We start from the raw sequence: 16,799 nt of genomic DNA, 5'->3' as shown, positions 1-16,799 counted from the left end.
TAACTATTTCAGGGTCATTATTGTCTCTCAACGGGCTAAAGGAGTTTCACTTTTGCTCTACAATGAAGAAGTTTTAGTTCAATTTCCAGTGAACTCAAGCCGGTCACATGATTTTAATAAAAATAAAAAAAATGGTTAGACACCTTCAGGAATGGGCAGAGGCTTGTTGATTTATTTTTGTTCTTTACGTCAAACGGGCTCTCAAGCTCCACCCTGGAAAACTGGAACTTTTTTGGAGATGCAACATTTCTCTGCCCCTCAGCTTAAATAGTGGTGCAGGAAGAGCTGTCACACAGTCACCTGAGGCTTTGCCAAGAGAAGCTGCTGGAGCAAGACCTCCACCTGCGAACTACACCTGAGAATAAAACAAACCTTGTTATCGCTACCAAGGAAAGGAACTCCTGCACAGGTTGGAGAAATTTAACTTTAATTTCACTTTTGGAGGAAAATATCACAAATTTTGTTTCTAATTCCTTAATTGATCATTTTATACAATTTCAAACCAGTTATTGTCACAGTCAATGAGAAATGAATGATTTTTATGCTCTTAAAATGTAAAAAAAAACCAAAAAGCTGTTAGGGTTCGTGGTGGTTTAGGACCCGAACGCAGGCAAGACGCAGTGATGAATAATCCATTCATTCATTCATTCATTCTCCACCGCTTATCCGGGGTCGGGTCGCGGGGGCAGCAGCCTAAGCAGAGAAGCCCAGACTTCCCTCTCCCCAGCTACTTCCTCTAGCTCATCCGGAGGGATCCCCAGGCGTTCCCAGACCAGTCGAGAGACATAGTCTCTCCAACGTGTCCTGGGTCTTCCCGGGGGTCTCCTACCGGAGGGACATGCCCTGAACACCTCACCAGGGAGGCGTCCAGGGGGCATCCTAACTAGATGCCCAAGCCACCTCATCTGGCTCCTCTCAATGCGGAGGAGCAGCGACTCTACTCCGAGCTCCTCCCGGATGGCAGAGCTTCTCACCCTATCTCTAAGGGAGAGCCCAGCCACCCTACGGAGGAAGCTCATTTCAGCCGCTTGTACCCGTGATCTTGTTCTTTCGGTCATTACCCAATGCTCATGACCATAGGTGAGGGTAGGAACGAAGATCGACCGGTAAATCGAGAGCTTCGCCTTTTGGCTCAGCTCTCTCTTCACCACTACGGACCGGTGCAGAGTCCGCATTACTGCAGACGCCGCACTGATCCGCCTGTCGATCTCCCGCTCCATTCTCCCCTCACTCGTGAACAAGACCCCGAGGTACTTGAACTCCTCCACTTGGGGCAGGATCTCCTCCTTGACCCGGAGAAGGCACTCCACCTTTTTCCGGTTGAGAACCATGGCATCGGATTTGGAGGTGCTGATTTTCATCCCAGCCGCTTCACATGCGGCGGCGAACCGATCCAGTGATAGTTGGAGGTCACGGGCCGATGACGCCAACAGGACCACATCATCCGCAAAAAGCAGAGACCTGATCCTGAGGTCACCAAACCGGACCCCCTCAACACCATGACTGCACCTAGAAATTCTGTCCATAAAAATTATGAACAGAATCGGTGACAAAGGGCAGCCCTGGCGGAGACCAACCCTCACCGGAAACGAGTTCGACTTACTGCCAGCAATTCGGACCAAACTCTGGCACCGATCGTACAGGGAGCGGACGGCCCGTATCAGCGGGCCCGACACCCCATACTTTTGGAGAACCCCCCACAGGATCCCCCGAGGGACACGGTCGAATGCCTTCTCCAAGTCCACAAAACACATGTGGACTGGTTGGGCAAACTCCCATGCACCCTCGAAGACCCTGCTGAGGGTGTAGAGCTGGTCCACTGTTCCACGCCCAGGACGAAAACCACATTGCTCCTCCTGAATCCGAGGTTCGACTATCCGGAGGACCCTCCTCTCCAGTACCCCTGAATAGACCTTACCAGGGAGGCTGAGGAGGTTGATCCCCCTATAGTTGGAACACACCCTCCGGTCCCCCTTCTTAAAAAGAGGGACTACCACCCCGGTCTGCCAATCCAGCGGCACTGCCCCCGATGTCCACGCGATGTTGCAGAGTCGAGTCAACCATGACAGCCCTACAACATCCAGAGCCTTAAGGAACTCCGGGTGGATCTCATCCACCCCCGGGGCCTTGCCACCGAGGAGTTTTTTGACTACCTCGGCAACTTCAGCCCCGGAGATATGAGAGCCCATCTCCAGGTCCCCAGGCCCTACTTCCTCACTGGAAGGCGTGTTGGTGGGATTGAGGAGGTCCTCGAAGTATTCCTTCCACTGATCCACAACATCCCGAGTTGAGGTCAGCAGCACACCATCACCACTATACACAGTGTTGACAGTGCACTGCTTCCCCTTCCTCAGACGCCGGATGGTGGTCCAGAACCTTTTCGAGGCCGTCCGAAAGTCGTTCTCCATGTCCTCACCGAACTCTTCCCATGCCCGGGTCTTTGCCTCGGCAACGGCCGTAGCTGCACTCCGCTTGGCACGCCGGTACCCATCTGCTGCCTCAGGAGTCCCACAGGCCAGTCAGGCCCGATACGACTCCTTCTTCAGCTTGACGGCATCCCTCACCGCTGGTGTCCACCAGCGGGTTCGGGTATTGCCGCCACGACAGGCACCAACCACCTTGCGGCCACAGCACCGGTCAGCCACCTCAGCAATGGAGGCACGGAACATGGCCCACTCGGACTCAATGTCCCCCGCCTCCCCCGGGACATGGTCGAAGCTCTCCCGGAGGCGTGAGTTGAAGCTCCTTCTGACAGGGGACTCTGCCAGGCGTTCCCAGCAGACCCTCACAACACGTTTGGGCCTGCCAGGTCTGTCCGGCATCCTTCCCCACCATCGGAGCCAGCTCACCACCAGGTGGTGATCAGTTGACAGCTCCGCCCCTCTCTTCACCCGAGTGTCCAGAACATGCGGCCGCAAATCCGATGACACAACCACAAAGTCAATCATCGATCTGCGGCCTAAGGCGTCCTGGTGCCAAGTGCACATGTGGACGCCTTTATGTCTGAACAAGGTGTTCGTTATGGACAATCTGAGACGAGCACAGAAGTCCAGTAACAAAACACCACTCGGGTTCAGATCGGGGGGGCCGTTCTTCCCAATCACACCTCTCCAGGTCACACTGTCATTGCCAACGTGAGCATTGAAGTCACCCAGGAGGACGAGGGAGCCCCCAGAAGGAGCACTCTCCAGCACTCCCTCTAAGGACTCCAAAAAGGGTGGATACGCTGAACTGCTGTTTGGACCATAGGCACAAACAACAGTCAGGATCCGTCCCCCCACCCGAAGGCGAAGGGAGGCTACCCTCTCATCCACCAGGGTAAACTCCAATATACAGGCACTGAGCTGGGGAGCAACGAGAATTGCCACCCCTGCCCGTCGCCTCTCACCATCGGCAACTCCAGAGTGGTAGACCCCTCTCGAGAAGACTGGTTCCAGAGCCCTTGCTGTGCGTCGAGGTGAGGCCAACTATATCTAGTCGGAACTTCTCAACCTCGCGCACCAACTCAGGCTCCTTTCCCACCAGAGAGGTGACATTCCATGTCCCTAGAGCCAGTTTATGCAGCCGGGGATCAGACCGCCAAGGTCCCTGCCTCCGGCTGCTACCCAAAACACAATGCAGCCGACCCCCTTGGCCCCTCCTACAGGTGGTGAGCCCACGGGAAGGGGGTCCCATGTTGCCTCTTCGGGCTGTGCCCGGCCGGACTCCATGGGCAGAGGTCCGGCCACCAGGCGCTCGCCAACGTGCCCCACCCCCAGGCCTGGCTCCAGGAGGGGGCCCCGGTGACCCGCATCCGGGCAAGGGAAACGTAGGACCAATGCTGTTGTTCATCATAAGGAGGTCTGGGCTACCCTTCGTCTGATCCCTCACCTAGGACCTGTTTGCCATGGGAGGCCCTACCAGGGGCATAAAGCCCCAGACAACGGAGCTCCTGGGATCATTGGGACACGCAAACCCCTCCACCACGATAAGGTGGCAGCCCAGGGAGGGAATAATCCAAAAAATGGTTTTATTATACAAACACAAAAGGGCAGCCACAAAAATCTCAAAAAAACCAACAAAGTTACCGGATCCACCTAGCCACACGAAATCCTCGGACACTGGTAGGCCGGAGTCTTAGGCCGTAAATAGGCGGCTGATCACTGATGTCCTGCAGGTGCGCCAACAGGTGGCCGGAGCATGGCTCCACCACGCCCCCTGCAGGACAAACACAACTGGGAATCCTGGATCACAACATTACCTCCCCCTCAACGAGCGCCTCCTGGCGCCCTACCAGGTCTCTCCGGGTGGGGGCGGTAGAAGTCACGGGAGAGGTCGCTGTCCAGGATGAAAAGGCGAGGGGCCCACGATCGCCTCATCGGGCCGTAACCCTCCCATTCGACAAGGAACTGGAACTCTCGTCCCCGTCGACGGACGTCCAGAATGCGCCGGACTCTGTAGGCAGCCCCCCTATCCCCGACCTGGGGGGAAGGCGGGGGCTCGGACGGAGGGACCAGGTCCGATTCAGCGACCGGCCCCCCCTGGAACGGGAGGTGCTTCGTAGGGAGGCAGACCTTCTGGTCAGGCTGATGGGACAGGGCTGGAGTCCAGTGCCGATTGGCCTGCCGTTGAGAGCGCTGGGAAGCCCGTAGGAGTACAGCACAACCACGTCTCCGCTCTTTCCTCCACCGGCGTACGTCTGCCGGCACCGAGGGCACCGCCACCTTGCCCTCTGGGACGAACAGCCGGTTCGACGGAATCCCACCTTGATCCAGAACCGATTGCTGGGCCGCTGGGACCGTCTTCTTCACTTGCCAGGATGTGGCCCCCAGGAAAACTGCAGCGGCTCTACTCCCGCGGCAGAGCGGACCACCGACCGTGGACGCCTGGATTGCGCCCCCTGGACACACCACAGGAGGGCAACGTCCCACCCTCTTAGCTCTCCTGGTGGAGTCCGAACCACCAGGCGTGGTGGTGAGTGCAGAGCGAAGACAGTTGGCCCGACAGGCCACGCTCCAATTCACTCTCCTGGTTGACCAATCGATCTGGGGGTTGTGGCGAGCCAGCCAGGGAGACCCGAGAACCCCTGGGGAAGAGAATGCCGGGATGACGAGCAGGCGGATCTGCTCCCGATGGTTCCCGGAGACGATGAGGGTGAGGGGTTGGGTCTGGTGCGTTACCATAGCCAGGACCTCCCCGTTGAGGCCAATGACGGGTCTTGGCTTGGGCAGAGTCTCGATGGGGACACGGGCTTGCATGGCCAAGTCCTGGCTTATGAAGCTGTCATCTGCGCCTGAGTCCACCAAGAATGGGGCAGAGACCGACTCCCGGCCCCAGCGGAGCGTGCACGGCAGGGTTAAGCGGGGCAGCACGGAACAGGAAGCGCTCGCCAACACTCCCACGCGTGTTGACGAGCCTAGTTCCCCTGGCTGGGTCGGGCAATCAGCGACGAAATGGCCAGCCTGGCCGCAATTAAGGCAGAGGTTCGCCGACCGCCGGTACCGCCGCTCCGCGTGGGAGAGTCGGGATCGTCCCAACTGCATAGGTTCGCCATCGACATCCTCCTGAGGTGGAGCAGGGGCTAGAGTTGACGATTCAACCGGAGCTCCACTTCGCCCGGACACGCTCTCCAAACTCCTCTCTGGCCAGCCCCTGTTACTCTGCCGGTGTCTCTCCCGCAGACGATTGTCCAGCCGGATCGCCAGGCTGATGAGCGTCTCCAGGTCCCCGGACTCCTCCCGGGCGGCCAACTCATCCTTGAGTGCCTCCGCAAGTCCTTGGGTGAACACCCCCCGGAGGGCCGTGTCGTTCCAGCCGCTTCTGGCTGCGAGAATGCGGAACCGGATGGAATAGTCCGCGACGCAGCTGGAACCTTGGTGCAGGGACAGGATCTGGGATGCCGCTTCTCCACTCTGGATCGGATGATCAAATACCCGCTTTAATTCCGCAGTGAACTCCGGGAAACTGGAAGAAGTGGGTGTCTGGTTCTCCAGGACTGCTGTGGCCCATTGCGCCGCTCTCCCAGAGAGAAGATTCACGACGAAGGCGATCTTCGCCCTGTCGCCGGGGTAGGTGAGGGGCTGGAGGTCGAAAACCAGGGAGCACTGAAGCAAAAAACTGGCACACACGCCAGCCTCACCAGAATATCGCTCCGGGATTGGCACGTGGGGCTCCCGTGGTGCAGCGGCCACTCGCTGCGTAACGACTTCCAGCGCCTCCGGGGCTGGTGGAGACGGTACCTGCTCAGCCCGTCCCAAAGAGAGCAGGTCCATTACGCTCGTGTTGAGCGACTGGAGCGAAGCCCAAATATCTGTGAGGAGCTGGTCGTGCTGTCCCAGCAACCTCCCTTGAGCCTCCAGTGTGCGGCGCACTGCGTCTTGATCTGCCAGGTCCATCCTGGTCGGAGGATTCTGTTAGGGTTCGTGGTGGTTTAGGACCCGAACGCAGGCAAGACGCAGTGATGAATAATCCAAAAAATGGTTTTATTATACAAACACAAAAGGGCAGCCACAAAAATCTCAAAAAACCCAACAAAGTTACCGGATCCACCTAGCCACACGAAATCCTCTGACACTGGTAGGCCGGAGTCTTAGGCCTTAAATAGGCGGCTGATCACTGATGTCCTGCAGGTGCGCCAACAGGTGGCCGGAGCATGGCTCCACCACGCCCCCTGCAGGACAAACACAACTGGGAATCCTGGATCACAACAAAAGCTACAGTTTTAAAACAATCTTCTTGAAACTTCTTTGTCAAATCTACAGGTCTTACTTCTTACTTGAGCAGGTGTTAGATGATGCTAATGATTTTAATTGTTTATTCAAATATATGAAGAACAATAGTTCAGTTTTTAAAATGAAATATTTCACCTGGTTTCTTTGTGATGTGTGTGCTGCTTGAGTAATGTTATAGATTAGCTTGTGTTTACAGAGCATTAGTCTAATGTGTAGGCAAATATTTCACGTAAAAATAAGCACCAGGAGCGCATACAGTCGGTGTTGATTGACATAATGTCAAATGTCACATTCACTGTAGGCATGGACAGCAAACTGTACTTCACTGTCACCTTGGTGGTGCTACCATGGGAATGTGTTTGTTGGAGTGTGCGGGAACACAGGTGGTGCCTTCCCATCGGGGGGGGGGGGGGGGTCTAGTCAGACCCATTAATTAAAATGTTTTCTGGTCAGAGCTTCTGTGGCTTCAGCAAAATCAAGATCAACATGTCTCATGTTCAACATATACGTTTAGACAATCGACACACACTCACATCACCATTACACTATAAAAAGGGAACAACTCTACAAGAGGAGCAGGCAACTTCATAAAAACACACCCATACTCGCTTACCCCCTTCACTGGTGCAGGCACACATCATGCTTGAGACTCTATATAAATAAATGTAAAAATACATCTTTTCCTATCTCATTTACAATCGTGGCAGTTTCAAATTTATCCACCATCGAGCAGTTTGATTGTTGCTTAGCACAAATGATTTACGGCTGCCGACACCTGATCACTGATCAAAGATATTATGTCCTAATTATATCATCATATATGTCCTAATCATGCGGTTGTAATGGGGCTTGATCCTGGACACGCGCATTTCCAAATGTGCAGAGGTCAGAACACTGCAGAACCCTTTTGGAGAATATTTGGAGGATACGCCGATGTGTCCTGAAAAGACACATTTTCGACTTTAGCCTCCTGGACTTGCGCAGCGGGAAGTTTTCCTCAGTCTTAAGCTGGCAGCACGATAAACGTGTACGCAGCAAGAAAACCAAAATGAGATGGTTTACAATGTACTGAAAATGATAAAATGAAACAATTTTAAACTAGTGAATCTGGAAAAAAACCTGACAGAAAATGTGTAATATGTATCATGAAGTGCACGCCTGTGTGCTTGTGCACCTTTTGACAGGAAAAGGTGTATTTAATTTCCAGATTTAATGGATGAATACAGTAAAATGCATCAGGTTGACCTTGAGTTCAAGTGAACAGAACTGTACAAATTCTATGAAGTTGTTTCTGAGACATTCTGAGAATGTGGCAGGTGGAGGACTCAAACGCATGAGCCCTTTTCCTCTTCGTGACAGAATTTTAACTTTAGCTTTTCACACACTCCTGGTCTCGCAGCACTTAGGTGCACCCTCTGTTGTCCTGGATATATGGCTCTTCAGATTTTGAAAAGGGACAGCCAAACTGAACTCCAACTCCAGAAATGTCCTCATTCTGATAGAAAACAAACAAACCCTGGTCCTGACAAAGCTAGGAAAACAAGAACATGGATTCACAGAAAAATGCCTGATCAAATCTTATTGCTTAAATGACACTGAAAAACACACAATACACATAAAAATGCTCCCAGACACATAAAATGTGCACTCAAAAGCAGGTATGGACATGGCCATAACCCTGCAAGTGCACAGACAACCCTCCTCCTCTCCAAAACAATTTATTTTTGGTCTTTTGGTTTCCCCCCCGTGACACAGTCGGTGTCCGTTTCAGCCAGCTGACTAAAAAGGAGTCAGGGTGTTTGTCTGAGACGTTCAAGCGGCGTGTGAAATCTGATTACAGTCTCGCACAGAGGCAGGAGGGCGAGTGCATTTATCGTTGCCTCACTTGCCCGTCTGGCTGCCCTCCAACCAATATTCATTTTTGCTCCTTTGCTTTGTGCACCATAACTTTAAATAGGTCTTCTTTCTTTTACCTCAATATTAGGTTAAAATACAAGGTCGTGTCCAGCCGATTAACCTTTTGCATGGAGAAATCTGTTTTTACCCCGTCTTTGCTCCCCCCCGTTCGAGTTCACTTCTCATTTCCTGTCGTCAGCGACACGTTGGGCTCGGGAATTTTGGAACGTGCCTGACCTGTTCAGTTTGGTTCTGGTCCGGATGTGACAGTCGGAGCCGATGTCAGAATGAAACCCCTCCATTGTCAGTCCGGCAGTCATCCGTTGACCTCTCTCTTGACCTCTGAGTGCTATAGCTGAGCCTCAAAGGCGTCGGAGCCACTTTGACACATCCACATACAGATCTCTTATTCACAGCAGAGTCCCAGGTCATCAGGCCAGAAATTCCGATGAGAACCGGTCGCACAGATGTCAGATTTGTTGTGTACGATGTCTACACCGAGTCTAATTCCTCCACCAGTTATCCTGAATTGCTTATCTGCTTTTTAATTTCCCAATAATCTGCAGAGTTAAGCGGAGACCTCGCTCCTGTCGATATGGCTGCTTAAGTAATAATCAGCAAAGGAGACATGCTTTTAAAACACTCGACCCTACTGACCCAAAATAATTGGAGATAAACACAGTTGGCGCCGCCATGAGCGGAACCTAATCACATCACTTTCCACCATCGGAGTGGTGTGGCCTATTGATCCAGTATGTATTAAAGCACACAGGCATTATTGGCTCATCAGTCTGTGGGTGAATGTGGGCACAAACACTCCAAGGATCGATGGCTCCAGCGATGGGAAAGAACATGCTTTTTCTGTGTTGGGTATAGTAAAAGATTTTGTGCCTCTGTGACTTTTTAGCCCTGAATTTTAGATACTAAAATGCAATTGCACCCATGCTAATCAAATGACTGCTTGTTTGTGTTGCAGACTTATTGATCCGATGCTTAAACGCTCTTTAACCTGCAGATGTTGTGATTTAAACAGTACCTTGAAGTGGAACGTCTCAGCAAATACAGCTTATACTAAATACTGACACTTCTCTTCAAAATAGTGATGTAATGGCAAAACATATGAGCTATAACTCCATGCTACTAGCATTTTTGCCTTTGCTGACTACTGGGGAGGATTTGAGGGGTTTAATGAGATCAGCTCCACAATGGGGTTACCAGGAAAAATCCTGGAAATGACCCAAAACAGAAAAAACTACATTTGCCTTGTGCTAACACTGAGCTCTTGGGAAGGCATAAACATCTTCTTTATCATCATCCTCCCCATCATCATCATCATCTAATCGTCATAGATCAATCCTCGTGTCTGTCCACTTTAGGGGTCTTTCGCATAAAGGCTACTGGGGCTGAGCCTTTAATGCTCCCTCTGTCTCCATTCCTGACAACATCTTGGCTTAATTGCAGCGCACAGGCAGCTCTTTTTGCTCTAGTAATGGCAGGACTAAAGCTCTCAGGGTTGATCCCCCTGATTATGGGGGTGCTGGACATATGCTGTAATCCCAAGAGGATCCGCCATGGTTAGATTTATTCGCCCCTGCTAAGTTTTCAGGGAGAATAAGCAATTCCAATTTATCTATTACTTAAAGAAGAGAAAATAGTGAACTTCCACTTGGCCACCTTAGCTCCTGTCGTGGATTTTCCCCTACGCTAAAACACTCAAACTTATGTTTTCATTAAATCAATATACCTATGCCAGTGCCAATGAATTGAAGTGCGGAGATACCACAACAAAGTCGAATGATGAGTCAGGGTCAGCTGGTTCACGATCCAAACGATGGTTTATTGTCGGTTCACAATCCACCACGCATGTGAAGTAGCCCGGGCTAAGTCTGAAGTCTAACAAGAATTACCCATCTTTTATACTATTCGGAGCCTGGAGCTACTCCGCCCCGGGCTCCTCCTTTTGGTTAGCTATTTTTACTCATTTTCCACCATTAAGTACCATTTACCATACCTATCAGGAGTATGTAAGGTACTTACATGGTTTTTTTTTAAAAACAGACACCTCCTTATTCAAAGACCACATATGTGTGTGTCGTCTTTGACAGGAGCTAGCGTGTGGGGCCATCTGTTCAGGGTTCATGCCAAAAGAATATGAAAGCTCATGACCAGTGAATGTGACAATTACAGCTGCGGGTATCTCACTGTTATTGCATAAGAACAAAAATCTCTCCAGCTCACAGACCCAGGCCGTTATCTGTCTTTCTATCATTTTTCTCCTCATTTTTCCCAGAAAAGCAACTTCATAAACACAAATGTGCCTTAAATCTTGTTTGTTGATTGTTCCACACAACTGCATGAAACGCTAAATGGTAGTACGTTATTTTTCAGCAGATATTGTAAAAGAAAAAATGACGGTGCTACCAGATTTTACTGATTGTTTACAAAAAGGATAGGGGGTTCTGTCCTCAGAGAACTCCTGTAATTAATGGTACCAAGAATAAGGTCAATACTTCATCCTTGTTTTTGTGTTCTCTCTACTTCAACACTACCTGTCTAAATCCTAAATTTATGGCCTGACATCACTCCTCTCGTTTCCCGCAGCCCCACTAAAGCCAGAAAAGATGTTGCGGAAGAAGATATTCCTATTTATCGTTGCCATAAGTACCCTCAGCCTTCTGCTGCACCAAGGGATCCACTCAAGCTGGTAAGTCGAGACCGAAACTTCTTTTCTCACATCATATGGTAACTTAAGCTTCTGCAGGCGACAACTCCTCTCATCTTGTTAAAGACAATTTAACACAGAGGCTAATTATAATTTGTTAGCATGTGTATTTTTTAAGCATTTCCAACTTTAATCGAGAGACCAATTATAAAAGCGGAGTTATTTGACAGCACTCTTTTCTGTTCCCATGCTAATTGCTTCGTTTTTTACCCATTTTATCTGTTGCTTTCCCCCTAACCATCATTGTCTTTTCCCAGGATCATGGAGCCTTTCTATTTTAGTTGTCCTTCACTCCAGTCCCACCCTGCACCAGGCCTGAAACCCAAGCACACCAATGTGGCCTTCCTCAAGACTCACAAAACGGCCAGCTCCACCATGCAGAACCTGCTTTTTCGCTTCGCAGAGCGCAACAACCTGACGGTGGCGTTGCCGGTGCAGTCTTGTGCTCACCAATTCTGTTACCCGGACACTTTCACCTCCCACTTTGTCCATCCACACACGTTGCCGCCCAACATCATCACCAGCCACATGCGCTTCAACAAGACAGAGCTGCAGCGGCTGATGCCAAACAACACAATATACATCACGATCCTCAGAGAGCCCAGCACCATGTTTGAATCCTTGTTCACATATTGCTACCATCACTGTCAGAGTTTCATGAGAGTCCGAGATGGCTCCTTGGAGACTTTCTTTACCGATCCCTGGCGCTATTACCAAGCTAAAGAGAAGGACTCCATGTACGCGCACAACACTCTAGCCTTTGACTTGGGTTTAGACAAGGATCGCTCAGGAGAGGATGAGGAGTATGTGCAGGCCTCTCTAGCGGAGGTAGAGAAGGTCTTTTCCCTAGTGATGATTGCAGAGTACTTTGATGAGTCACTAGTTCTCCTTCGGCATCTCCTCTCTTGGGACCTGGATGACATTCTGTATTTTAAGCTCAACATGCGGAAGGCAAGTTCCAAGCACAGCCTGACACCAGGCCTTGCCACAAAGATCCGCTCCTGGAATTCATTGGACGCTCGTCTCTATGATCACTTTAACGCATCCCTGTGGCGGCAGATTTCAGCTCTAGGTCTGGCCTGTGTCGCCCGAGAGGTGCAATTTCTCCGCCAGGCCCAAGAGAAGCTAATGAGAAGCTGCTTTGATGGGACAGTGCCACTCCTTCGGTCTGCCTCACAGATCAAAAACAACAATCTCCGCCCCTGGCAGCCACGTGGGAAAGTTGACATTATGGGATATGATCTCCCGGCAAATCTCAGCCGAAGATATTCAAGCCAGGCTCAGGAGCTCTGCTTTAAGCTCATCATGCCAGAGGTCCAGTATACACAGGTGCTTCTACAATCCCAATCCATACGCTACCAGTTGCGGTCTCCTCAGCAGTCACACCCTCTCCCTCTGCCAATTCGTAGAACCACACCACGGCATCCACAAGTGCAACAGAGCCAGCTGCCTCCTTCTGCCCCCGGCTCTGTTTCAGTAACGGGGTTCACCAACTCAAAGCAGACCGCAGCACCTCAAGATCCTAATGTTGGGACTGAAACCTCACAAACCCAAAATGCAGCCACTGAAAAATAGAGACTTGAATACAATCCTGTGCCCAACAGACTGCACAATTCTACTCTTGATACGCCGGTCTCTGGTTGGCCCAGGGTGTGGGAAACTGGGCAATGGTCATTGTTGGATCTGTCTTGAAATATGTGTTAATATGGGTGGTTACACATTCCCAGACTTCACCTTGAAACCCCAATTCTTACTTTTGTGAAACAGAAAGCCCCGTTCAGCAGATCCCACGGGTTATCTCTTCACCCACCATCGCTGCTTCTGCTTGAATTTTACAAAAAAACAACTTAATTGTTTTTGGAGGAGTGGGGTGGTGGTGGTAGACTTTTCAGTTCATTTCTACAAAAAGGTTCTTACTTATGTATTAGTAAGAGCTATATTTTAAATTTTGGTGATGCAGGTGGTGTGATGTGGTGTGGTGTGGTGTGGTGTGGTGTGGTGTGGTGTGGTGTGGTGTGGTGACACATTAAAGTACGACACAAAAACAGTCTTTTTGGCTGATCTGTCCCCTGAACCCTCCACCTGAAAACGTCCCCCGACATTCATTATTGTGCAACCCGATCAGATAAAAGGGCCCGTTATTGGGTTAGTTGAGAGCTAATGGTGGGGGAGACGTACGTGGGAGGACGGGGAGGTGGTGTCCACGGTAGCCCCCCCTCCCAGGGGAGAGTGGGAGGAATGGTTTTTAAGAGAAAACAACTGAACCCTTACAGGAGGACGGAGAACGCCGATAATACGACTCTGACGTGACCGCCAGCCCCCGCCCACACCTACACACATTCAAATCCGTTTGATAGTGTAGATACATGCACACATACACACACTCATCTAAAAGACAGCTTCCAGAATTGGATTACCAGCTCTGAATGGAGTCGGCTCCCCTCCGCTGGGTTTTCGTCTCCATCCCCTGGCGGGACTGGTGACACACACACACACACAGACACACACGCGCACACTAGACCTCCCTAATTGGTGGGCTGTGTCCTCATTACATGTCCAAATATATGCATGCGCTTCTCCTGTCTCTCTAAGGACTATGGATTTCAAGTGACATGCTTTCACTCTCTCTCTGTGCGTGCATGTGTGTGTGTGTGTGTGTGTGTGGCAATGCCAGCTGTGCCCTTGATAGCAGTGAACTTGAATCTCCATCTGACTATGTTGTACTCATGAGGGTGGGGTCAACAAAGCTTGAAGCTGCCTCCTGGGACTGGGACACACACACACACACGCACGCACGCACACACACAGGTGAGCTTGATCCACCCTGAGGCACTGCGCAGAGGAGCTGTCTCCTGTCTACTAACACCAAGTGACTTATCACTTAAGCACCATGTACAGCAGCCAGTCGGACTCACGAACAATACATCACATTACTCCTGCTTTGACCTGCACTATTTCTTACCACTCACTATTTATGTATACACTGTATATAAGTCTTATTTTATTTTATTTATCTTATTCTAGTGTGGTGTTGATGTCCAGTGTTATGTTGAATGTCGCAGCGGCACACCATGACAAATTCCTAGTTTGTGTAATACTGTGTATTACATGAACAATGGCAATAAACCTTCTTCTGATTCTGATTCTGATTCTGACAGAGTGTGTCACTCATCCAGACTCCAGAATAATCTGGCGGAGGCGGGATTAGTCAGCCTCAGGTGTGATCGATCGCCGTCCACGTCATCCACTCATCGCAATCCCTCCCCCCATCGTTACCTGTTCAGTTCCTCATCCTCTTCTCTCGCCTCCTCCCTCATTATGTGCCCAGGAGGTTCTCCAGGAGGCCAACCTGATGCTGCTGGCAGCCTCATGCTTATGTAAGCCACCGGAGGGCGGACGGACTGACAGACAGACAGAAGAGAGGATGTTAAGGCTCCTGACTTACTTTATGAGTCAGGGAAATTCGAAGTGCCAAATCTCTGAAGAGTTTCTTTTGTGTTTGCTTGGAACGGCAGAATTTTATTTGCATTTATTTGCATTGCAGGTGCTGTCAGACACATTAAATCAGAGCAAATTGACTTTTAGCACAAAATAACAGGCAAGGGGAGCAAGAAACTGCCTTAGAAGTTCCTAAAGGAGTTTATTTTCTTCCATTCTGTGTACTAGATGTGGAAACCTTCCATTTGCTGCCTGGATCACCACAACCACTTTAGTGCCCCCTAGGAGAGTATTTGCAAATGAAAATGAGCATTTCACGCCCTCAAAATTGGATTTTTACTATCTGGCTGCTCCATGCAATTCGGACTCCTTTAATATCAACGTCTCTGACTCGTCTTTCCCATCAAAAAAAGAAAAAGGCCTCCGACAGCTTCTTCCTACATGCTGCAGGAGAACCGGAGACTTCTTGAACAGATGTTGCTGTCAGGATAGTTCTGTGAAGATATGCGCTGCGAGGGACAGGCCCCCATCTGCGTGTCCCCGCCCCTTTACACTAATTTTTATTACACATCATAACACTGAGCGGCAAGAGGCTTTAAATGAGGCTTTCAGATTGATCAATTAAACTGCGCTATGTCGCCCCCTTCAGATAGTTGCAGTTACTACAGTAAGGGCTACAGTAAGTTTGAGTATTTTCCTCCACCAATGACAAATATAAATTAATAAAAAAATTAAAACTTATTGTTTCACAGGTTGCTGCTTAAATTATTCAACAGCGAAAATGCTATAAATGATGCTAAAACATTTGCATCAGTTACTTTACAGCTACTGTTTATCTACATAACTGGAAAAATGGTCATTTTTAAGTGTAAATTTTATTTGGAGACTGTTAGTGTTCTGTTATCAGAAGAGGATATTTGTATTCACTCAGGTGCACAGCAGAGTGATGGAGGATGTGAGGAGGCAGGAACAGCGGAAGGAAATGAGGGAGGAGATAAATGACCAAAAATTGATGACTGTCCAGGAAGATGACAAAAAAGGGATGAAAGAGAGAAACTGCAAGAGGAGGGCAACAGCAACAAAATTTGACTCAAGAGGAACTGAAAAGGAGGATGGATGGATGGATTAGGTGCATAACTAGAACAGCAGAGGCCAGACAAGGTCAGAATAGCAGCAAAGCCGAAAGGAGAAGAAACTGCTACAGCTCACGTTGAAACGTCGGCCATCTAGAAACTCAGGCGAAGAGAAGCTACAAAATAAAGAAGAAAATTGCGACATCACAGGAGGAAACTTGTGGATGAACAGTTGCTCTGCAAGGATTTAATTACGTTTGCATCCCTCATCACGCGTATCAGCACTGAACCGATGGAATAAAACTGCGGCACGAACGACTCTGCAGTCGGCCGCTCCCCGGCCTCAGAGCCGTGACTCTAGCTGTCACCTCGCTGTCAGTTTCTGAGTCCGGGAGACGCGAGCAAGGTGTCAGCTCAACAGCGACCCTCCAGAGATGAAGAGAACCGAGCAGACAGAACTGGAACAACGCACTCAGCTCTTCTGCCTCTTGTCAGATGCATCTCATGGGAAATTGCCCTGTTGTGTCTGCACATACATTCAATCAGACATTTTGTGGGTTTTTTGTACCCCATTCCAAGTGCTGAAAAGAATTCTGTCATGTAATTTTCCCAATTTTTTTTTAAGGCCCTCTGTCCAAGGTAGTTTTCTCTGTCAACTGGACTGGGTTTCTTCTCTTGAAGACGTTTCGCCTTCTATCCAGAAGGCTTCTTCAGTTCTGAAATCGCTGGGGAGAGAGCTTGAAAATATATAGCCCCTGTGGACCATTTGCATGCTAATGATCCGGGTGGTCACCTGAGAGTCGTTAGCAGGGTCGTTGGTCGGGTCGTTCACCTAGTTTCTGTTGAGGTGTCTTACTACAGAAGCTGGAAAAGGATAAAGCCATTGACAGACCACAATACTACCGTCTATATGCAGGAGAAACCATCCCTTGCATTTATGGGTTGCCCAAGATCCACAAA

General features: G+C 49.9%; 1 protein-coding gene across 4 annotated transcripts in view; it reads left to right on the top strand.

Moving 5' to 3' along the window:
* gal3st3 (galactose-3-O-sulfotransferase 3) overlaps positions 1-16,494 on the top strand; it is a 37,731-nt gene extending 21,237 nt beyond the window's left edge. For 2 of the 4 annotated variants that reach the window (XM_029839652.1, XM_029839655.1), the window contains exons 3-4: positions 11,208-11,310; positions 11,586-13,373. In XM_029839652.1, the coding sequence (XP_029695512.1) occupies positions 11,208-11,310; positions 11,586-12,903 (1,421 nt within the window). In that variant the 3' untranslated portion in view covers positions 12,904-13,373. Of the gene's footprint in view, positions 1-142; positions 410-11,207; positions 11,311-11,585; positions 13,374-14,486; positions 14,547-14,656 lie in introns of those variants that run through there. The other 2 variants (XM_029839653.1, XM_029839654.1) reach the window with 2 other exon arrangements.
* The last annotated feature ends 305 nt before the right edge of the window (positions 16,495-16,799 follow it).

The sequence above is a fragment of the Takifugu rubripes genome, chromosome 8 (genome assembly GCF_901000725.2).
Source record: "Takifugu rubripes chromosome 8, fTakRub1.2, whole genome shotgun sequence".
In the NCBI taxonomy this organism is placed as follows: Eukaryota; Metazoa; Chordata; class Actinopteri; order Tetraodontiformes; family Tetraodontidae; genus Takifugu; species Takifugu rubripes.
The sequence above is the reverse complement of the archived record's forward strand: the minus strand, read 5'-3'. Positions and strand labels throughout refer to the sequence as shown.